This window comes from Plectropomus leopardus, chromosome 5, assembly GCF_026936395.1.
Source record: "Plectropomus leopardus strain MGB_pleo_1.0 chromosome 5, ASM2693639v1, whole genome shotgun sequence".
NCBI lineage: Eukaryota > Metazoa > Chordata > Actinopteri > Perciformes > Serranidae > Plectropomus > Plectropomus leopardus.
In genome coordinates this window covers 38,982,783-39,001,500 of record NC_142180.1, presented here as the reverse complement: position 1 = coordinate 39,001,500, position 18,718 = coordinate 38,982,783, and the positions used below count along the sequence as shown (strand labels likewise).

The 18,718-nt window shown below is 39.5% G+C and overlaps 2 protein-coding genes across 2 annotated transcripts in view; one reads left to right on the top strand and one right to left on the bottom strand.

Moving 5' to 3' along the window:
* slc30a7 (solute carrier family 30 member 7) overlaps positions 1-8,424 on the top strand; it is a 20,679-nt gene extending 12,255 nt beyond the window's left edge. The window contains exons 9-11 of the mRNA XM_088078219.1: positions 1,449-1,539; positions 7,036-7,185; positions 7,908-8,424. Of these exons, the coding sequence (XP_087934345.1) occupies positions 1,449-1,539; positions 7,036-7,185; positions 7,908-7,955 (289 nt within the window). The 3' untranslated portion in view covers positions 7,956-8,424. The remainder of the gene's footprint in view (positions 1-1,448; positions 1,540-7,035; positions 7,186-7,907) is intronic.
* dph5 (diphthamide biosynthesis 5) overlaps positions 8,422-18,718 on the bottom strand; it is a 43,367-nt gene continuing 33,070 nt past the window's right edge. Inside the window, exons 5-7 of the mRNA XM_088078220.1 lie at positions 9,537-9,576; positions 9,271-9,374; positions 8,422-9,173 (exon numbers count right to left, since the gene is read on the bottom strand). Coding sequence (XP_087934346.1) covers positions 8,941-9,173; positions 9,271-9,374; positions 9,537-9,576 — 377 coding nt within the window. The 3' untranslated portion in view covers positions 8,422-8,940. The remainder of the gene's footprint in view (positions 9,174-9,270; positions 9,375-9,536; positions 9,577-18,718) is intronic.

Genomic DNA, 18,718 nt, shown 5'->3' with positions numbered 1-18,718 from the left:
AGGACTGTTACAGCTTTACAAGGAGTCTCCTCAGTGAAGTCTAGAACCTCTGAAATGAACAGAAGAACCTCTTAAGTTAAAACGAGAACCTCTGACCACTATAACTGTCTGAAGGGCACAAAGAACATCTCGAAGAACCCAGAGAATATTTTTACCAACCATTTAAACTTTCTAAAGGATGGCCACTATAACCTCCTGAGGAACCCAGAGAAACTCTGCAGTCACCAGCAGAACCTCTTTGATAGTCAGAAAATCATGGAAGTCCCGTAGAACCTCTTTACTGCACATTAGGAACTTCTAAAGAGAAACCAGAACCTCCTAAAGGACCCCTACAACCACCACACTGATAGTTAGAACATTTCCAGTGATTATAACCACCCGAGGAACTCCTAGAACCTTTTTAATGGCCACTAGAAGATCCTACACATCCACTAGAACGTCTTTAATGACCTGCAGAACCTCTCAAGTTTAAACTAGAGCTCATAGAACTTTTTTAATGGCCAGTAAATAACTTTCTGCGAAATAATGAATGATAAACGGTAACTTGAGAGAACCTTGGTCATTTCCCACATTAAAGCAACGCAGCTTTAACATGTCAGAGGTTCCTTAAGGGAACGTTTGCTAACGTTCTCCGTGTGACAGAAGTGAAACAGCGACTGTGATGGATTATCTCTCAGGTTTCTCTCCGTCTGTCTGGAAGGGAGGAAGTCCATCCAGAGCCTGATGGATTCTTTGGAAACTGGTTTCCACTAAAGAAAGAATGTGTAATCAGTCGCTCATGTGCTCCAAACCACCGCTGTGGAACTGGAACCGTTCTGGAGTCCGGCCTCGGCGTGCCGGTCAGATTTCCCAGAAGCCCCGGTGATAAATGGAGTTTATGTTGCTGATGTGGTTTGATAGGCTGGAAGTGAACGCAGATGCAGATGTAGAGTGTCAGCAGAGCCGAGCTGCGGTCAGCCGAGAGGCCTTCAGCGACCACAGGCGTCAAATTACTGCAGCTGGAAACTGCTGAACCCAAAATCCACAGATTCTTCACTCCTGAGCTGCAGAGAGCGACTCACACCAAACTCCAGCCCAAAATCTACCGATTCTTTACCGCTCGCACCAAACTCCAGTCCACCGACCCCCAACCCCCCGACGAGCTGCAGAGAGCGACTCACACCAAACTCAAAATCCTTAAATCCTAGAAATGTCCTTAAATAATAGACGTGTCCTGAAATTCTAGAAACATACATTTGATAAAAGTGGCCCCCAAACAAAGCAAGGTGAGTGTCTCTGACTTAGACCAAAGCCCAGAGCCAGTCTGTGGACTCTGGGTGGTTGAAAGTAGCAGTTGTTTTCTGTGTATGTGTAGTATTTACAGTAGTATTAAAGTAGTATTTACAGTTGTGTTATTGAGAAGCCTCTGAATCAGCTGTCAGTGTTGACATGTCCTCTCTGTCCCTCAGCGTGGTGCCCTTACTGAAGGAGTCCATCGGGATCCTGATGCAGAGGACGCCACCATCACTGGACCACGCCCTGCCCGAGTGCTACCAGAGGGTGAGTCCAGGGGGACAGAGAGAGAGAGAGAGAGAGAGAGACAGACAGAGAGAGGGGGACAGACAGACAGAGAGAGAGGGACAGACAGACAGAGAGAGGGGGACAGACAGACAGAGAGAGAGGGACAGACAGACAGAGAGAGGGGGACAGACAGACAGAGAGAGAGGGACAGACATAGAGAGAGACAGACAGAGAGAGGGGGACAGACAGACAGAGAGAGAGGGACAGACAGACAGAGAGAGAGGGACAGACAGGCAGCTGCAGATGATGGACAGGTGGACAATGGACACACTGCATTAACAGGCTGTATGAGTGACAGAAAAGACATCTCGTACTCTGACATACGAACATTCAGCTGTGGAAGAAGTACTCACATCTTTGACTGAAGTAAAAGTAGCAACGGTGCAGAAATACTCTGTCTTCAGTAAAAGTTCTGCATTAAAATTTCATTCAAGTAAAAGCACAAAACTATTAGAATGAAAGTATACTTAAAAGTATTAGAAATAAAGTGTACTTGAAATAGCCCACTAGATGTGAAAGTGTTAATTATTTCCCTTGTCAGATACTGAGGCCAATATATTCTAATAACTGAAGTATTATTGTGTTCATAGCTGCTCACCACACGGGGCTGATGAATCTATAATTACACATCAGAAATTGGGAGTTGATGTATGTTTTGTATCAGTAATCTGTGAAGTAATTTCAGCTGTCACATAAAAGATTTACCTTTGAAATGTAGAGTAGAAGTACACACAAACTGGCTTAAAATGTAAATACCTGAATGCGTGAACCTTTAAATTGTACTTAGGGAAGGGTGGTCACGTGACCCGAAGCAAGATGGCTGCCTGTGCTTCTGCTCCGCTCCAGGCTATTATCAAACTCCGATATTTCTCCTATTTAATCTGACTGCGCAAACTACACTCGGCTGCTGTGATGCCTGGACCACAGCGCGACAAAGATTTTCCTATTTTTTCGTCAGCCGGCCAACATCCTAGCAAGAAGAAGGAGCCCTCTCAGTCGGCCACACGCTCTACTAATGAGGAGCCTCAGGAAGCTAGCAACCTGGAGCCCTTCAGTTCGGCTACCATGGAGCGGATTTTGGCCGAGGTTAAATCAGTGGCTTCACGCGTGGGTGAGATGGATACGTCGGTCGGCACTCGTTTGGATGCTATTGACGGAGCTCTCAGTGAAATTAAAACATCCGTTATTACTGTGGAGAGCTCACTTTCCAACCTCTGTAACCGACCTGGAGAAACGCATGGAGGAGGCTGAGGGCAGAGTTTCCACATCCGAGGACGATTACAACAAATTCAGCACCCACCTGGCCTCCATGGAAAAAACAGTGGAGCAGCTCCGGACGAAGGTTGACAACCTTGAAAACCGTGGCCGGCGTAAAAATCTGAAGATTGTTAATCTCCCAGAGAAGGCGGAGAACGGCACATCGCTTCTGGACTTCCTTCAGACCCAGCTGCCGACCTTGGTCGGCCTCCCCGCCGACTTTCCCCCACTGGGGATCGAGCGCGCCCACCGAGCCTAACCTAGGCCGTGCTCAGAGCAGCCCTGAAGAAGCGCGACATCCTATACGACGGCTCTCAGCTACGGTTTTACCCCGATCTCTCTACCGCGGATTTGCTTATCCAGCTCGTCTCCGGTGTCTCCATGACGGCCGGATCCGTTTCTTTGATACGCCGGAGTCCGCTGCTGATTTTGCTTTTGGTTGTTAAAGCAACGGTTTGAAAATAAGCAGCAGTGTTGAGCTGACCTGCGTCTGTCTCCCTGGGAAAGAGGTGTTTTGTTTATCTTCATTCCTGCTTAATTAAGGATGCTAATGTGCACGGTCATTTTTCACATGATGGACTCCAACGTTTAATTTCATTTTTAACATAGTGCTCCCCTTTTTTTTTTTTTGCAATTATGTGCCATATTGACATTGGCTCTAATTTTTTCTTTTCTCTCTTTTTCTTGACAATGCGTTGATTTTTCCGTAATTTACTGTGTTTTATCTCTATTTAAGTAGCTATTGATTATGGGCAGGTTTGAAAGTATCTCAGGGCATTTTTATCTTTTTATTTATTTATATATATTTTTTCTACCTTATTTTGGGGTATCTCGCGGTGGGTGTTATTATTTAGCCTGGAGTTTGGACATTGTCTTGGGTGTCTAAGCTGCTATTGTGGTCTACTTGAAGATGAGATACACAGTATCCGCGTTTAGTATGCCTGGTGACTTCGTTTGGGGTAGTTTTATCCTGTCGTTTGGGGACAGGATTAGGGAGGGTAAATGCTGCAATTTTGGGTTGTTGTTGTTTTGGAATTTTTATTTGACTATTTGTATTGTATTAAGTGGTCAGGGTTCAGTTCTCCTTATATGTGGTATATCTGCCTAAACTTTAGTGATTTTACTACAGTTACATTTCAACCTTACACTTGTCATGGCTGGGACGCTTAAACTCATAACCTGGAACGTCCAAGGAATTGGTCATGTTATTAAACGGAAAAAGATTTTGACGCATCTGAAAAAACAGAAATCTGACATCGCTCTTCTTCAAGAAACAAGATTATCTGACTCAGAACATTTGAAACTCAAGAGAGATTAGGTTGGCCACACCTACTTCTCTTCCCACTCACAAAATAAAAGAGGCACAGCTATTCTCATTAATAAGAAACTGCCTTTTATCTTGGAACATGAAGAAAAAGATCCAGAGGGCAGATTTATATTGATCACAGGCTCAATACTGCAACAACATATAACTATTCTCAATGTTTATGCCCCAAATCAGGACTCCCCTCATTTTATATCACGGATTATTTTAATGTTTAACCATTACTGTAAAGGCTTAGGTTTCCTAGCTGGTGATTTCAATTGCATAATGAATGCTTCTCTGGATAAGTCCTCCTCCGCAAGTATAGCAAACCCAAGATCCTCGAATATTCTCCATAGTTTAAGTGCAGACACTGGTTTAATAGATGTATGGCGACAGATAAATCCTAATGTGAGGGACTATACATTTTATTCACATCCTCATAATTCGTATTCCCGACTTGATAATTTCTTCATTCCCAAACAATTTTTGTATGCAGTTCAGACTTGCCGCATAGATTCTATTGTCCTTTCAGATCACGCACCAGTTCACCTGCATATTGACCCAGCATTTAATATTCCTAAGACCCCAATTTGGAGATTTAATACATCCTTTTTAAGTAACGAGTCTTTCTGCAGCTTCGTCCGGAGTAGCTTGCTACAGTTTTGGTCTGATAATAGAAACTCTCCGGTGTCCCCAGCTATGATCTGGGACGCAGCTAAAGCCACTCTACGTGGCCATCTTATTTCATACACCTCTCATCAAAAGAAATTAAGAGACGGTCATAGGAAAAATCTTGAAAAAGAAGTTGCTAAGCTGGAACAGGTACATAAACAAACACCTACAGCTCCCAATTTAAAGGCATTAGTATCTGCTAGGACTGAACTTAATATGGATCACACCCGTCATATCCAGAAGCTCCTACTCTTTACTAAACAGAAATACTATGAATTTAATAATAAATCCAGTCGTTTACTTGCGCACCAGTTGAAAAATCAGAACAGTGACTGCGTCATTAATATGATAAGATCACCGTCTGGTAATGTTTCATGCGATCCACTGATAATTAATAATACATTCAGGGATTTTTATAAATCTCTTTACAGTTCAGCGGGCACTAATCCAAATATTGCTTCGTATTTAAGCACTATATATACTATGTATTTCACTACCTACCATTGCGGAGGAGGATCGTTCCATTTTAAATGCTGCATTCACCCCTGAGGAGGTTTGGGCCGCAATTCAGGCTATGCCAAATGGTAAATGTCCAGGACCCGATGGGTTTCCACTAGAGTTTTTTAAGAAGTTTTGGCCAGAGATCCATCCAATACTTATGCCTGCTATTAAAAATATTTTAAAAGATGGCATCCCTCCTTCTTGGAAGCAGGCCTCTATCAGCTTGCTCTTAAAAAAGGATAAAAACCCTCCGGACTGCTCTTCATATAGGCCCATTAGCTTACTTAATGTGGACTATAAAATAATTGCAAAAATATTGGCCCGCAGGCTTGAAAACATACTCCCCAAGATTATAAACCCAGACCAGGCCGGATTTGTTAAATCCAGACATGGCACAGATAATGTTTGTCGTGTACTTAATATTATACATCATCTGAACACTTATAAAAATCCAGCATTTATTATATCTTGAGACGCCGAAAAGGCCTTTGATCGCGATGAATGGCCTTTTCTTTTTGCGGTGTTAGAAAAATTTGGCCTGGGCCCTAAATTCATTAATTTGGTTAAAGTTCTCTATTCTGACCCAATAGCTGCTGTTAATACAAATGGTCTGATGTCTGAAGGTTTCCCAGTGCGCAGAGGTTGCAGGCAAGGGTGCCCTCTGTCACCCTTATTGTTTACTTTATTTATTGAGCCTCTGGCTGAAGCCATCAGGACTAATCCTGATATACATGGAATCTCAATTGGGGAGGAAAGTCATGTCATTTCCTTATTTGCAGATGATGTCCTTCTGTATTTAAAGGATCCTGAAAAATCAGTTCCTGCTGTTCTGAGTTCCATAACCTTTTTTAGCGCCCTGTCAGGCTATAAAGTAAATTTAGGAAAATCTGTTGCTTTACCCTTTAATATTCCCCAGAATGTAGGTATACAGTCTCCCTTCCAATTGTCAGAGTCAGGTCTTAGATATCTAGGAATTTTTATTTCGGCCGATTTAAATAAGCTGTTTGACTTTAATTATTCCCCTTTGATTTACAAAATTAAAAATGACCTGAAAAACTGGTCTTCTCTGCCTACTTCCCTCCTTGGGAGAGTCAATGTAATAAAAATGAATATCCTCCCTCGTTTAAATTATTTATTTCAAAATCTCCCCTGTTATTTAACTCCATCATTTTTTAAGTCTTTGAATTCTCACATTTCTTGTTACATCTGGAACAATAAACATCAGAGGGTCAGGTTTTCTAAACTTACCAAGCCAAGGGAACTAGGTGGTCTGTCGTTACCCAATCTACAACTACATTATTGGTCAGCTCAACTTAAAATAATTGCAAATTGGTTTATGAATAGTCAGAACTCTTTATGGATCAGTCTGGAGTCCTCAGCTTGTCATCCCAGGAAACTTACATTCCTTCCTTTCATCAACAATATAGATCAGATTAAATCCCTCCATGATAACATTATTATTTACAATACATTGCTGGCATGGAGGGACGTGAAAAAACATTTAAATATTCCTTTTGATATATCTGTTAGATCCCCTCTGGTGCTGAACCCTGATCTCCCAGTACAGCTTAGGAGTATCGGTTTGATCGAGTGGTCTTCTAAGGGTCTGTCAGATTTTGCAAAGGCTAAATTTCAGGCCAACCCCCCCCCCCTTAAATTTCTGGACCTCACTAATTTCTAAACCCAGGTTACGGTCCTGGTGTCAGGGACGAGTCTAACTCCTGGTGTGTTGTGTTCAGGTGCAGCAGCTGCAGGGCGTATACAATCTGCAGGAGCCTCACTTCTGGACGCTGTGTACGGACGTTTACATCGGGACCCTGAAGCTGCTGGTCGCCCCAGATGCCGACACACGCTGGATCCTCAGCCAGACGCACCACATCTTCACACAGGTACCTGAACGCACCACATCTTCACACAGGTACCTGAACGTACCACATCTTCACACAGGTACCTGAACGCACCACATCTTCACACAGGTACCTGAACGTACCACATCTTCACACTGGTACCTGAACGCACCACATCTTCACACTGGTACCTGAACGCACCACAGATATACACTTTATTATGAACATTTTAAACAAGGACTTTTCTAATTTTAATTTCTGCTTACTATACTTTACTTACTATACTTTAGAAACAATAACATTTTAACTTTTTTGACATGCTATACTATAACTGTAATACGTTATTTTGAAAGAAATGCTATTGTATGACTTTTGAATGAACTTTTGAACATGATATGCTATAATTTTTCAATTAAATATTGAGGCATGTTTGCTTATGCTATTTTATGCAACATGCTACAGTATCACTTTTCAGTGCTATAGCAGGTCCCCAAAAATGCGTTAAAAATTCATGCTATAGCATGTCGTCCAAAATAGAATAGACTCATGCTGGTTTTGTATTTATTTATTTATTTAAAAACAATTAATTTGATTAATTTTTCTGTCAAATTATTTCCACTTTTTTTCTTGAAATTTAACTTTGACATGTTATGACAGTTTTTGGATACATATTTTGGACTAATTTTTGCATAAATTGGAGTCACCTTTTGTACTCAGTATTGAAGTATTTGTACCGTTTAATTTACCTTCCCGTCTCTCTGCAGGTGGGAGTTCGTCAACTGTATGTTCAGATCGACATGGCGGCCATGTAGAAGCTCCGCCTCCTCTGAACACCTGGGACCACTCACCTTCAGTCAGCTGCAGGTGACCTCTGAGCCCCCCCCCCACCCCACAGTGGACAGACTGAGACCAGTGAGCTGGGTGGTGTATGACTGATCTCCCATGATGCTCCAGCCCAACTTAAACAGCGCCTCCCCCTATTTTTTAAATGTACCTGTCCGTGTCAGCAGGCCGTGTGAAGCCCCCCCCCTTGCTGCACTTGGTAGACTGGAGCAAGGCATTCAGGGTAAGTGCCTTCATCATGAATCAGAGACAATCTGGACGCCCCTCCCCCTCCTCTGACATCACTGCTGGGACCAGGCTGCTGCCGGCTGATTGGTCCGTGCGGGTGTGATGTCACTCTGTGTTTTTAATGTGCCAATCCATGTGACCAAACCATGTGACCAGTCAGTGGGTTTCAGTTTTTTTTTTCAACTGTAATAAATAATTCTGTTTCTCTGATTATTGATCTCTTTATTGATGACATTACATTTTGTTCTTCTCAGGGTACAGAGTGGGGACCTCAGTCATTAACACACATTAGGAGGACTCAACTGTTCAACTGTATGTTTTCACAGTACAAAGAAACAGTTATGGATCACAAATGTTCTTCTATTATTCTGATGATCAACGACACCTTCCTGTCTCGCTGTCTTTGTGAGGACCATTGCTGTAAACCATTCTAGCGAGGACGTCTCTGCTCCTCGTCTCCACAGAGAAGACCAGTCTGAAGGTTTTAACGTTTCCAGTTCAGAGGTTTGGGAACACAATTTGCAAATAATGGTCTTTACAAGCACAGAAAGACAAACGTGTGTTTGTTTAATTTAGCTATTTTTGTGAGGACCAGGCTGTCAAACCCTTGTAGTAGACAGTCTGAAGGTTCAGGTCAGAATCAGTTTACATTTTGTGTTTTCAGGTGCGAGAACGCTCGACACCAGTGACAGTCCTCACAAGTGCAGGAAGACAAACATGTCTGGATTACGAGCTGTGGGTGGAGCTGTCGATCATGCGCAGGTGATCCAGTGCATTTGGTTCTGCGTTCACTTGCAGCATGTCCACCTCCAGTGGGTGGAGCTGACCGGTAATGACCAGCGAATGAAGTGGACCGCCAAGGTCACATGACACCAGCTGACGTAACGTTGCTGCGCGGATGGTCTGGTCGTCTGCGCCGAGCCTGGCCACGCCCACACACATCGTGTCCTCTGTCATACCTGGAGCAGGAACAGCATTAATTAGCCAACATTTGTCTGTTTGTGTTTGTTCGATCTGTTGAGCCAATCAGAAGGCAGCTGAGCAGCGGCCACTCACCTAGCTCCTCCCCCTCCTCCCTCCTCCTCTGGATGATCTGGATCAGCTGATCTGCAGCCTGACTGACTGTCATGTAGCGAGGAGGCTCGTAGATCTTCTTCCCCCTAAAATCAATCATTCAATCATTCAATCAATCAATCAATCAATCAATCAATCAATCAATCAATGTGCTGATATCAGGAAGTCAATCTGCTGCCAACTGTATGACATCATCATGACATCATCAGCCAGACACACCCACTGGCAGAGGAGGAGCCTGTTCTTACCTCATCATGTTCTCGACGCTCTGCTCTTTCACTTTAATATCTGCGAAATACAAACTTGGTAAATTCAGTTTCAATGAACTTAGTTCTCACATTCAGATGAAATTCACAGTTTTCATTTATGACAAACTAAATTTAGGCTGCGATTTTGGACAACATGCAAAAGTATGACTTTTTGAATACTAAACTATGGCCATTTTTTTGACGTTTTATTATGGTGTTTTTGGACCTTTATTTCGACATTGTATACGGTAACCCTACTACAAGCTAAACTATGACGTTTTCGGTCGTTTTTTTGACATGCCATATTATGGTGTTTTTGGCTGTTTTTGCAAAATTCTATACCATGGCATGTCTCAGGGTGCTAGTTAATGCGGATTTTCGCTGTTTTCATGTGTTTTTGGGACATGTCATTTTTGAAATTTTCTCTAGGCTATAGCCTTCCTTTTTGGGTCAATTTTTCAACAGGCAATATTTTGCTTTAGGTCGTTTTTGCAAAATTCTATACTATGGCATTTCTCGGCACGCTATTTTGTGTGGATACCAGGTGTTTACAGTCGTTTTTGGGACATGCCAATTTTTAACATTTTTTGCCATACTATAACCTTGCTTCATGGGTAATTTTTCAACATGAAATATTGTTTTGGGGTAATTTTGAAAAAATCTATGCCATTGCGTGTCTCAGCACGCTATTTTTTGCGGTTTTCGGGTGTTTTCAGTCGTTTTTGGGACATATAATATTTTGACATTTTTGCCATACTATAGCCTTGCATTTTCGGTCAGTATTTCAACATGCCAAATTATGGCATTTTTGGCCCTTTCTACAACTTTCTTTGCAATGGCATGTGTTGACCGGCTTTTTAATGTGTTTTAAAGTGTTTTTCAGCTGTTTTTGGAATATGTCACATTTTGACATTTTTGCCATACTATAGCCTTGCAACTTCGGTCATTTTTTGGACATGCCAAATTATGGTGTTTTTGGCCCTTTTTACAACTTTTCTGGCAATGGCATGTGTTGACCGGCTATTTAATGAGTTTTAATGTTTTTTTCAGCTGTTTTTGGGACATGTCATATTTTGACATTTTTGCCATACTATAGCCTTGCATTTTTGTCAAAATATGCATCTTCGGTCATTTTTTGGACATACCAAATTATGGTGTTTTTGGCCCTAATTGCAACTTTCTTTGCAATGGCATGTCTCGATATAGTATTTAATGAATTTTAATGTCGTTTTCAGCTGTTTTTGGGACATGTCATATTTTGAAATTTTTGCCATACTATAGCCTTGCATTTTCGGTCATTTTTTTCAAGAATCCAAATGAATGCATTTTTGGCCCTCAATGCAACTTTCTTTGCAATGGCATGTCTCAGCAGGCTATTTAATGTGTTTTAATGTCGTTTTCAGCTGTTTTTGGGACATGTCATATTTTGACATTTTTGCCATACTATAGCCTTGCATCTTTGGCCATTGTTTGAACATGCCAAATTATGGTGTTTTTGGCCCTTTTTACAACTTTCGTTGCAATGGCGCGTGTTGACCGGCTATTTAATGACTTTTAATGTCGTTTTCAGCTGTTTTTGGGAAATGTCATATTTTGACATTTTTGCCATACTATAGCCTTGCATTTGTGGCCATTTTTTTGACATGCCAAATTATTGTGTTTTGGCCCTTTTTGCAACTTTCTTTGCAATGGCGTGTCTTAACAGGCTATTAAATGAGTTTTAATGTCATTTTCAGCTGTTTTTGGGACATGTCATATTTTGACATTTTTGCCATACTATAGCCTTGCATTTTCGGTCATTTTTTTCAACAATCCAAATGAATGCATTTTTGGCCCTCAATGCAACTTTCTTTGCAATGGCATGTCTCAGCAGGCTATTTAATGTGTTTTAATGTCGTTTTCAGCTGTTTTTGGGACATGTCATATTTTGACATTTTTGCCATACTATAGCCTTGCATCTTTGGCCATTGTTTTAACATGCCAAATTATGGTGTTTTTGGCCCTTTTTACAACTTTCGTTGCAATGGCGCGTGTTGACCGGCTATTTAATGACTTTTAATGTCGTTTTCAGCTGTTTTTGGGAAATGTCATATTTTGACATTTTTGCCATACTATAGCCTTGCATTTGTGGCCATTTTTTTGACATGCCAAATTATTGTGTTTTTGGCCCTTTTTGCAACTTTCTTTGCAATGGCGTGTCTTAACAGGCTATTTAATGAGTTTTAATGTCATTTTCAGCTGTTTTTGGGACATGTCATATTTTGACATTTTTGCCATACTATAGCCTTGCATTTTCGGTCATTTTTTTCAACAATCCAAATGAATGCATTTTTGGCCCTCAATGCAACTTTCTTTGCAATGGCATGTCTCGGCAGGCTATTTAATGTGTTTTAATGTCGTTTTCAGCTGTTTTTGGGACATGTCATATTTTGACATTTTTGCCATACTATAGCCTTGCATCTTCGGTCATTTTTTCAACAATCTAAATTAATGCATTTTTGGCCCTCAATGCAACTTTCTTTTCAATAGCGTGTCTCGAAAGGCTATTTAATGTGTTTTAAAGTGTTTTTCAGCTGTTTTTGGGACATGTCATAGTTTGACATTTTTGCCATACTATAGCCTTGCATCTTTGGCCATTGTTTCAACATGCCCAATTATTGTGTTTTTGGCCCTTTTTGCAACTTTCTTTGCAATGGCGTGTCTTAACAGGCTAATTAATGAGTTTTAATGTCATTTTCAGCTGTTTTTGGGACATGTCATAGTTTGACATTTTTGCCATACTATAGCCTTGCATCTTTGGCCATTGTTTGAACATGCCAAATTATGGTGTTTTTGGCCCTTTTTACAACTTTCGTTGCAATGGCGCGTGTTGACCGGCTATTTAATGACTTTTAATGTCGTTTTCAGCTGTTTTTGGGAAATGTCATATTTTGACATTTTTGCCATACTATAGCCTTGCATCTTTGGCCATTGTTTCAACATGCCCAATTATTGTGTTTTTGGCCCTCAATGCAACTTTCTTTGTAATGGCGTGTCTTAACAGGCTATTTAATGAGTTTTAATGTCATTTTCAGCTGTTTTTGGGACATGTCATATTTTGACATTTTTGCCATACTATAGCCTTGCATTTTCAGTCATTTTTTTCAACAATCCAAATGAATGCATTTTTGGCCCTCAATGCAACTTTCTTTGCAATGGCATGTCTCGGCAGGCTATTTAATGTGTTTTAATGTCGTTTTCAGCTGTTTTTGGGACATGTCATAGTTTGACATTTTTGCCATACTATAGCCTTGCATCTTTGGCCATTGTTTGAACATGCCAAATTATGGTGTTTTTGGCCCTTTTTACAACTTTCGTTGCAATGGCGCGTGTTGACCGGCTATTTAATGACTTTTAATGTCGTTTTCAGCTGTTTTTGGGAAATGTCATATTTTGACATTTTTGCCATACTATAGCCTTGCATCTTTGGCCATTGTTTCAACATGCCCAATTATTGTGTTTTTGGCCCTTTTTGCAACTTTCTTTGTAATGGCGTGTCTTAACAGGCTATTTAATGAGTTTTAATGTCATTTTCAGCTGTTTTTGGGACATGTCATATTTTGACATTTTGGGCATACTATAGCCTTGCATTTTCGGTCATTTTTTTCAACAATCCAAATGAATGCATTTTTGGCCCTCAATGCAACTTTCTTTGCAATGGCATGTCTCGGCAGGCTATTTAATGAGTTTTAATGTCATTTTCAGCTGTTTTTGGGACATGTCATATTTTGACATTTTGCCATACTATAGCCTTGCATCTTTGGCCATTGTTTGAACATGCCAAATTATGGTGTTTTTGGCCCTTTTACAACTTTCGTTGCAATGGCGGCGTGTTGACCGGCTATTTAATGACTTTTAATGTCGTTTTCAGCTGTTTTTGGGAAATGTCATATTTTGACATTTTTGCCATACTATAGCCTTGCATTTTTGTCAAAATATGCATCTTCGGTCATTTTTTGGACATACCAAATTATGGTGTTTTTGGCCCTAATTGCAACTTTCTTTGCAATGGCATGTCTCGATATACTATTTAATGAGTTTTAATGTCATTTTCAGCTGTTTTTGGGACATGTCATATTTTGACATTTTTGCTATACTATACCCTTGCATTTGCGGCCATTTTTTTAACATGCCAAATTAAGGTGTTTTTGGCCCTTTTTACAACTTTCTTTGCAATGGCGTGTCTCCACAGGCAATTTTATATGGTTTAATTTGGATTTCAGCTGTTTTTGGGAAATGTCATATTTTGACATTTTTGCCATACTATAGCCTTGCATCTTCGGTCATTTTTTCAACAATCTAAATTAATGCATTTTTGGCCCTCAATGCAACTTTCTTTTCAATAGCGTGTCTCGAAAGGCTATTTAATGTGTTTTAAAGTGTTTTTCAGCTGTTTTTGGAACATGTCATAGTTTGACATTTTTGCCATACTATAGCCTTGCATCTTTGGCCATTGTTTCAACATGCCCAATTATTGTGTTTTTGGCCCTTTTTGCAACTTTCTTTGCAATGGCGTGTCTTAACAGGCTAATTAATGAGTTTTAATGTCATTTTCAGCTGTTTTTGGGAAATGTCATATTTTGACATTTTTGCCATACTATAGCCTTGCATCTTTGGCCATTGTTTGAACATGCCAAATTATGGTGTTTTTGGCCCTTTTTACAACTTTCGTTGCAATGGCGCGTGTTGACCGGCTATTTAATGACTTTTAATGTCGTTTTCAGCTGTTTTTGGGAAATGTCATATTTTGACATTTTTGCCATACTATAGCCTTGCATTTTTGTCAAAATATGCATCTTCGGTCATTTTTTGGACATACCAAATTATGGTGTTTTTGGCCCTAATTGCAACTTTCTTTGCAATGGCATGTCTCGATATACTATTTAATGAGTTTTAATGTCATTTTCAGCTGTTTTTGGGACATGTCATATTTTGACATTTTTGCCATACTATACCCTTGCATTTGCGGCCATTTTTTTAACATGCCAAATTAAGGTGTTTTTGGCCCTTTTTACAACTTTCTTTGCAATGGCGTGTCTCCACAGGCAATTTTATATGGTTTAATTTGGATTTCAGCTGTTTTTGGGACATGTCATATTTTGACATTTTTGCCATACTATAGCCTTGCATCTTCGGTCATTTTTTCAACAATCTAAATTAATGCATTTTGGCCCTCAATGCAACTTTCTTTTCAATAGCGTGTCTCGAAAGGCTATTTAATGTGTTTTAAAGTGTTTTTCAGCTGTTTTTGGAACATGTCATAGTTTGACATTTTTGCCATACTATAGCCTTGCATCTTTGGCCATTGTTTCAACATGCCCAATTATTGTGTTTTTGGCCCTTTTTGCAACTTTCTTTGCAATGGCGTGTCTTAACAGGCTAATTAATGAGTTTTAATGTCATTTTCAGCTGTTTTTGGGACATGTCATATTTTGACATTTTTGCCATACTATAGCCTTGCATCTTTGGCCATTGTTTGAACATGCCAAATTATGGTGTTTTTGGCCCTTTTTACAACTTTCGTTGCAATGGCGCGTGTTGACCGGCTATTTAATGACTTTTAATGTCGTTTTCAGCTGTTTTTGGGAAATGTCATATTTTGACATTTTTGCCATACTATAGCCTTGCATTTTCGGTCATTTTTTTCAACAATCCAAATGAATGCATTTTTGGCCCTCAATGCAACTTTCTTTGCAATGGCATGTCTCGGCAGGCTATTTAATGTGTTTTAATGTCGTTTTCAGCTGTTTTTGGGACATGTCATATTTTGACATTTTGGGCATACTATAGCCTTGCATCTTTGGCCATTGTTTCAACATGCCAAATTATTGTGTTTTTGGCCCTTTTTGCAACTTTCTTTGCAATGGCGTGTCTTAACAGGCTATTTAATGAGTTTTAATGTCATTTTCAGCTGTTTTTGGGACATGTCATATTTTGACATTTTTGCCATACTATAGCCTTGCATTTTCGGTCATTTTTTTCAACAATCCAAATGAATGCATTTTTGGCCCTCAATGCAACTTTCTTTGCAATGGCATGTCTCGGCAGGCTATTTAATGTGTTTTAATGTCGTTTTCAGCTGTTTTTGGGACATGTCATATTTTGACATTTTGGGCATACTATAGCCTTGCATCTTTGGCCATTGTTTGAACATGCCAAATTATGGTGTTTTTGGCCCTTTTTGCAACTTTCTTTGTAATGGCGTGTCTTAACAGGCTATTAAATGAGTTTTAATGTCATTTTCAGCTGTTTTTGGGACATGTCATATTTTGACATTTTTGCCATACTATAGCCTTGCATTTTCGGTCATTTTTTTCAACAATCCAAATGAATGCATTTTTGGCCCTCAATGCAACTTTCTTTGCAATGGCATGTCTCGGCAGGCTATTTAATGTGTTTTAATGTCGTTTTCAGCTGTTTTTGGGACATGTCATATTTTGACATTTTTGCCATACTATAGCCTTGCATCTTCGGTCATTTTTTCAACAATCTAAATTAATGCATTTTTGGCCCTCAATGCAACTTTCTTTTCAATAGCGTGTCTCGAAAGGCTATTTAATGTGTTTTAAAGTGTTTTTCAGCTGTTTTTGGAACATGTCATAGTTTGACATTTTTGCCATACTATAGCCTTGCATCTTTGGCCATTGTTTCAACATGCCCAATTATTGTGTTTTTGGCCCTTTTTGCAACTTTCTTTGCAATGGCGTGTCTTAACAGGCTAATTAATGAGTTTTAATGTCATTTTCAGCTGTTTTTGGGACATGTCATAGTTTGACATTTTTGCCATACTATAGCCTTGCATCTTTGGCCATTGTTTGAACATGCCAAATTATGGTGTTTTTGGCCCTTTTTACAACTTTCGTTGCAATGGCGCGTGTTGACCGGCTATTTAATGACTTTTAATGTCGTTTTCAGCTGTTTTTGGGAAATGTCATATTTTGACATTTTTGCCATACTATAGCCTTGCATCTTTGGCCATTGTTTCAACATGCCCAATTATTGTGTTTTTGGCCCTCAATGCAACTTTCTTTGTAATGGCGTGTCTTAACAGGCTATTTAATGAGTTTTAATGTCATTTTCAGCTGTTTTTGGGACATGTCATATTTTGACATTTTTGCCATACTATAGCCTTGCATTTTCAGTCATTTTTTTCAACAATCCAAATGAATGCATTTTTGGCCCTCAATGCAACTTTCTTTGCAATGGCATGTCTCGGCAGGCTATTTAATGTGTTTTAATGTCGTTTTCAGCTGTTTTTGGGACATGTCATAGTTTGACATTTTTGCCATACTATAGCCTTGCATCTTTGGCCATTGTTTGAACATGCCAAATTATGGTGTTTTTGGCCCTTTTTACAACTTTCGTTGCAATGGCGCGTGTTGACCGGCTATTTAATGACTTTTAATGTCGTTTTCAGCTGTTTTTGGAAATGTCATATTTTGACATTTTTGCCATACTATAGCCTTGCATCTTTGGCCATTGTTTCAACATGCCCAATTATTGTGTTTTTGGCCCTTTTTGCAACTTTCTTTGTAATGGCGTGTCTTAACAGGCTATTTAATGAGTTTTAATGTCATTTTCAGCTGTTTTTGGGACATGTCATATTTTGACATTTTTGCCATACTATAGCCTTGCATTTTCGGTCATTTTTTTCAACAATCCAAATGAATGCATTTTTGGCCCTCAATGCAACTTTCTTTGCAATGGCATGTCTCGGCAGGCTATTTAATGAGTTTTAATGTCATTTTCAGCTGTTTTTGGGACATGTCATATTTTGACATTTTTGCCATACTATAGCCTTGCATCTTTGGCCATTGTTTGAACATGCCAAATTATGGTGTTTTTGGCCCTTTTTACAACTTTCGTTGCAATGGCGCGTGTTGACCGGCTATTTAATGACTTTTAATGTCGTTTTCAGCTGTTTTTGGGAAATGTCATATTTTGACATTTTTGCCATACTATAGCCTTGCATTTTTGTCAAAATATGCATCTTCGGTCATTTTTTGGACATACCAAATTATGGTGTTTTTGGCCCTAATTGCAACTTTCTTTGCAATGGCATGTCTCGATATACTATTTAATGAGTTTTAATGTCATTTTCAGCTGTTTTTGGGACATGTCATATTTTGACATTTTTGCCATACTATACCCTTGCATTTGCGGCCATTTTTTTAACATGCCAAATTAAGGTGTTTTTGGCCCTTTTTACAACTTTCTTTGCAATGGCGTGTCTCCACAGGCAATTTTATATGGTTTAATTTGGATTTCAGCTGTTTTTGGGACATGTCATATTTTGACATTTTTGCCATACTATAGCCTTGCATCTTCGGTCATTTTTTCAACAATCTAAATTAATGCATTTTTGGCCCTCAATGTAACTTTCTTTTCAATAGCGTGTCTCGAAAGGCTATTTAATGTGTTTTAAAGTGTTTTTCAGCTGTTTTTGGAACATGTCATAGTTTGACATTTTTGCCATACTATAGCCTTGCATCTTTGGCCATTGTTTCAACATGCCCAATTATTGTGTTTTTGGCCCTTTTTGCAACTTTCTTTGCAATGGCGTGTCTTAACAGGCTAATTAATGAGTTTTAATGTCATTTTCAGCTGTTTTTGGGAAATGTCATATTTTGACATTTTTGCCATACTATAGCCTTGCATCTTTGGCCATTGTTTGAACATGCCAAATTATGGTGTTTTTGGCCCTTTTTACAACTTTCGTTGCAATGGCGCGTGTTGACCGGCTATTTAATGACTTTTAATGTCGTTTTCAGCTGTTTTTGGGAAATGTCATATTTTGACATTTTTGCCATACTATAGCCTTGCATTTTTGTCAAAATATGCATCTTCGGTCATTTTTTGGACATACCAAATTATGGTGTTTTTGGCCCTAATTGCAACTTTCTTTGCAATGGCATGTCTCGATATACTATTTAATGAGTTTTAATGTCATTTTCAGCTGTTTTTGGGACATGTCATATTTTGACATTTTTGCCATACTATACCCTTGCATTTGCGGCCATTTTTTTAACATGCCAAATTAAGGTGTTTTTGGCCCTTTTTACAACTTTCTTTGCAATGGCGTGTCTCCACAGGCAATTTTATATGGTTTAATTTGGATTTCAGCTGTTTTTGGGACATGTCAT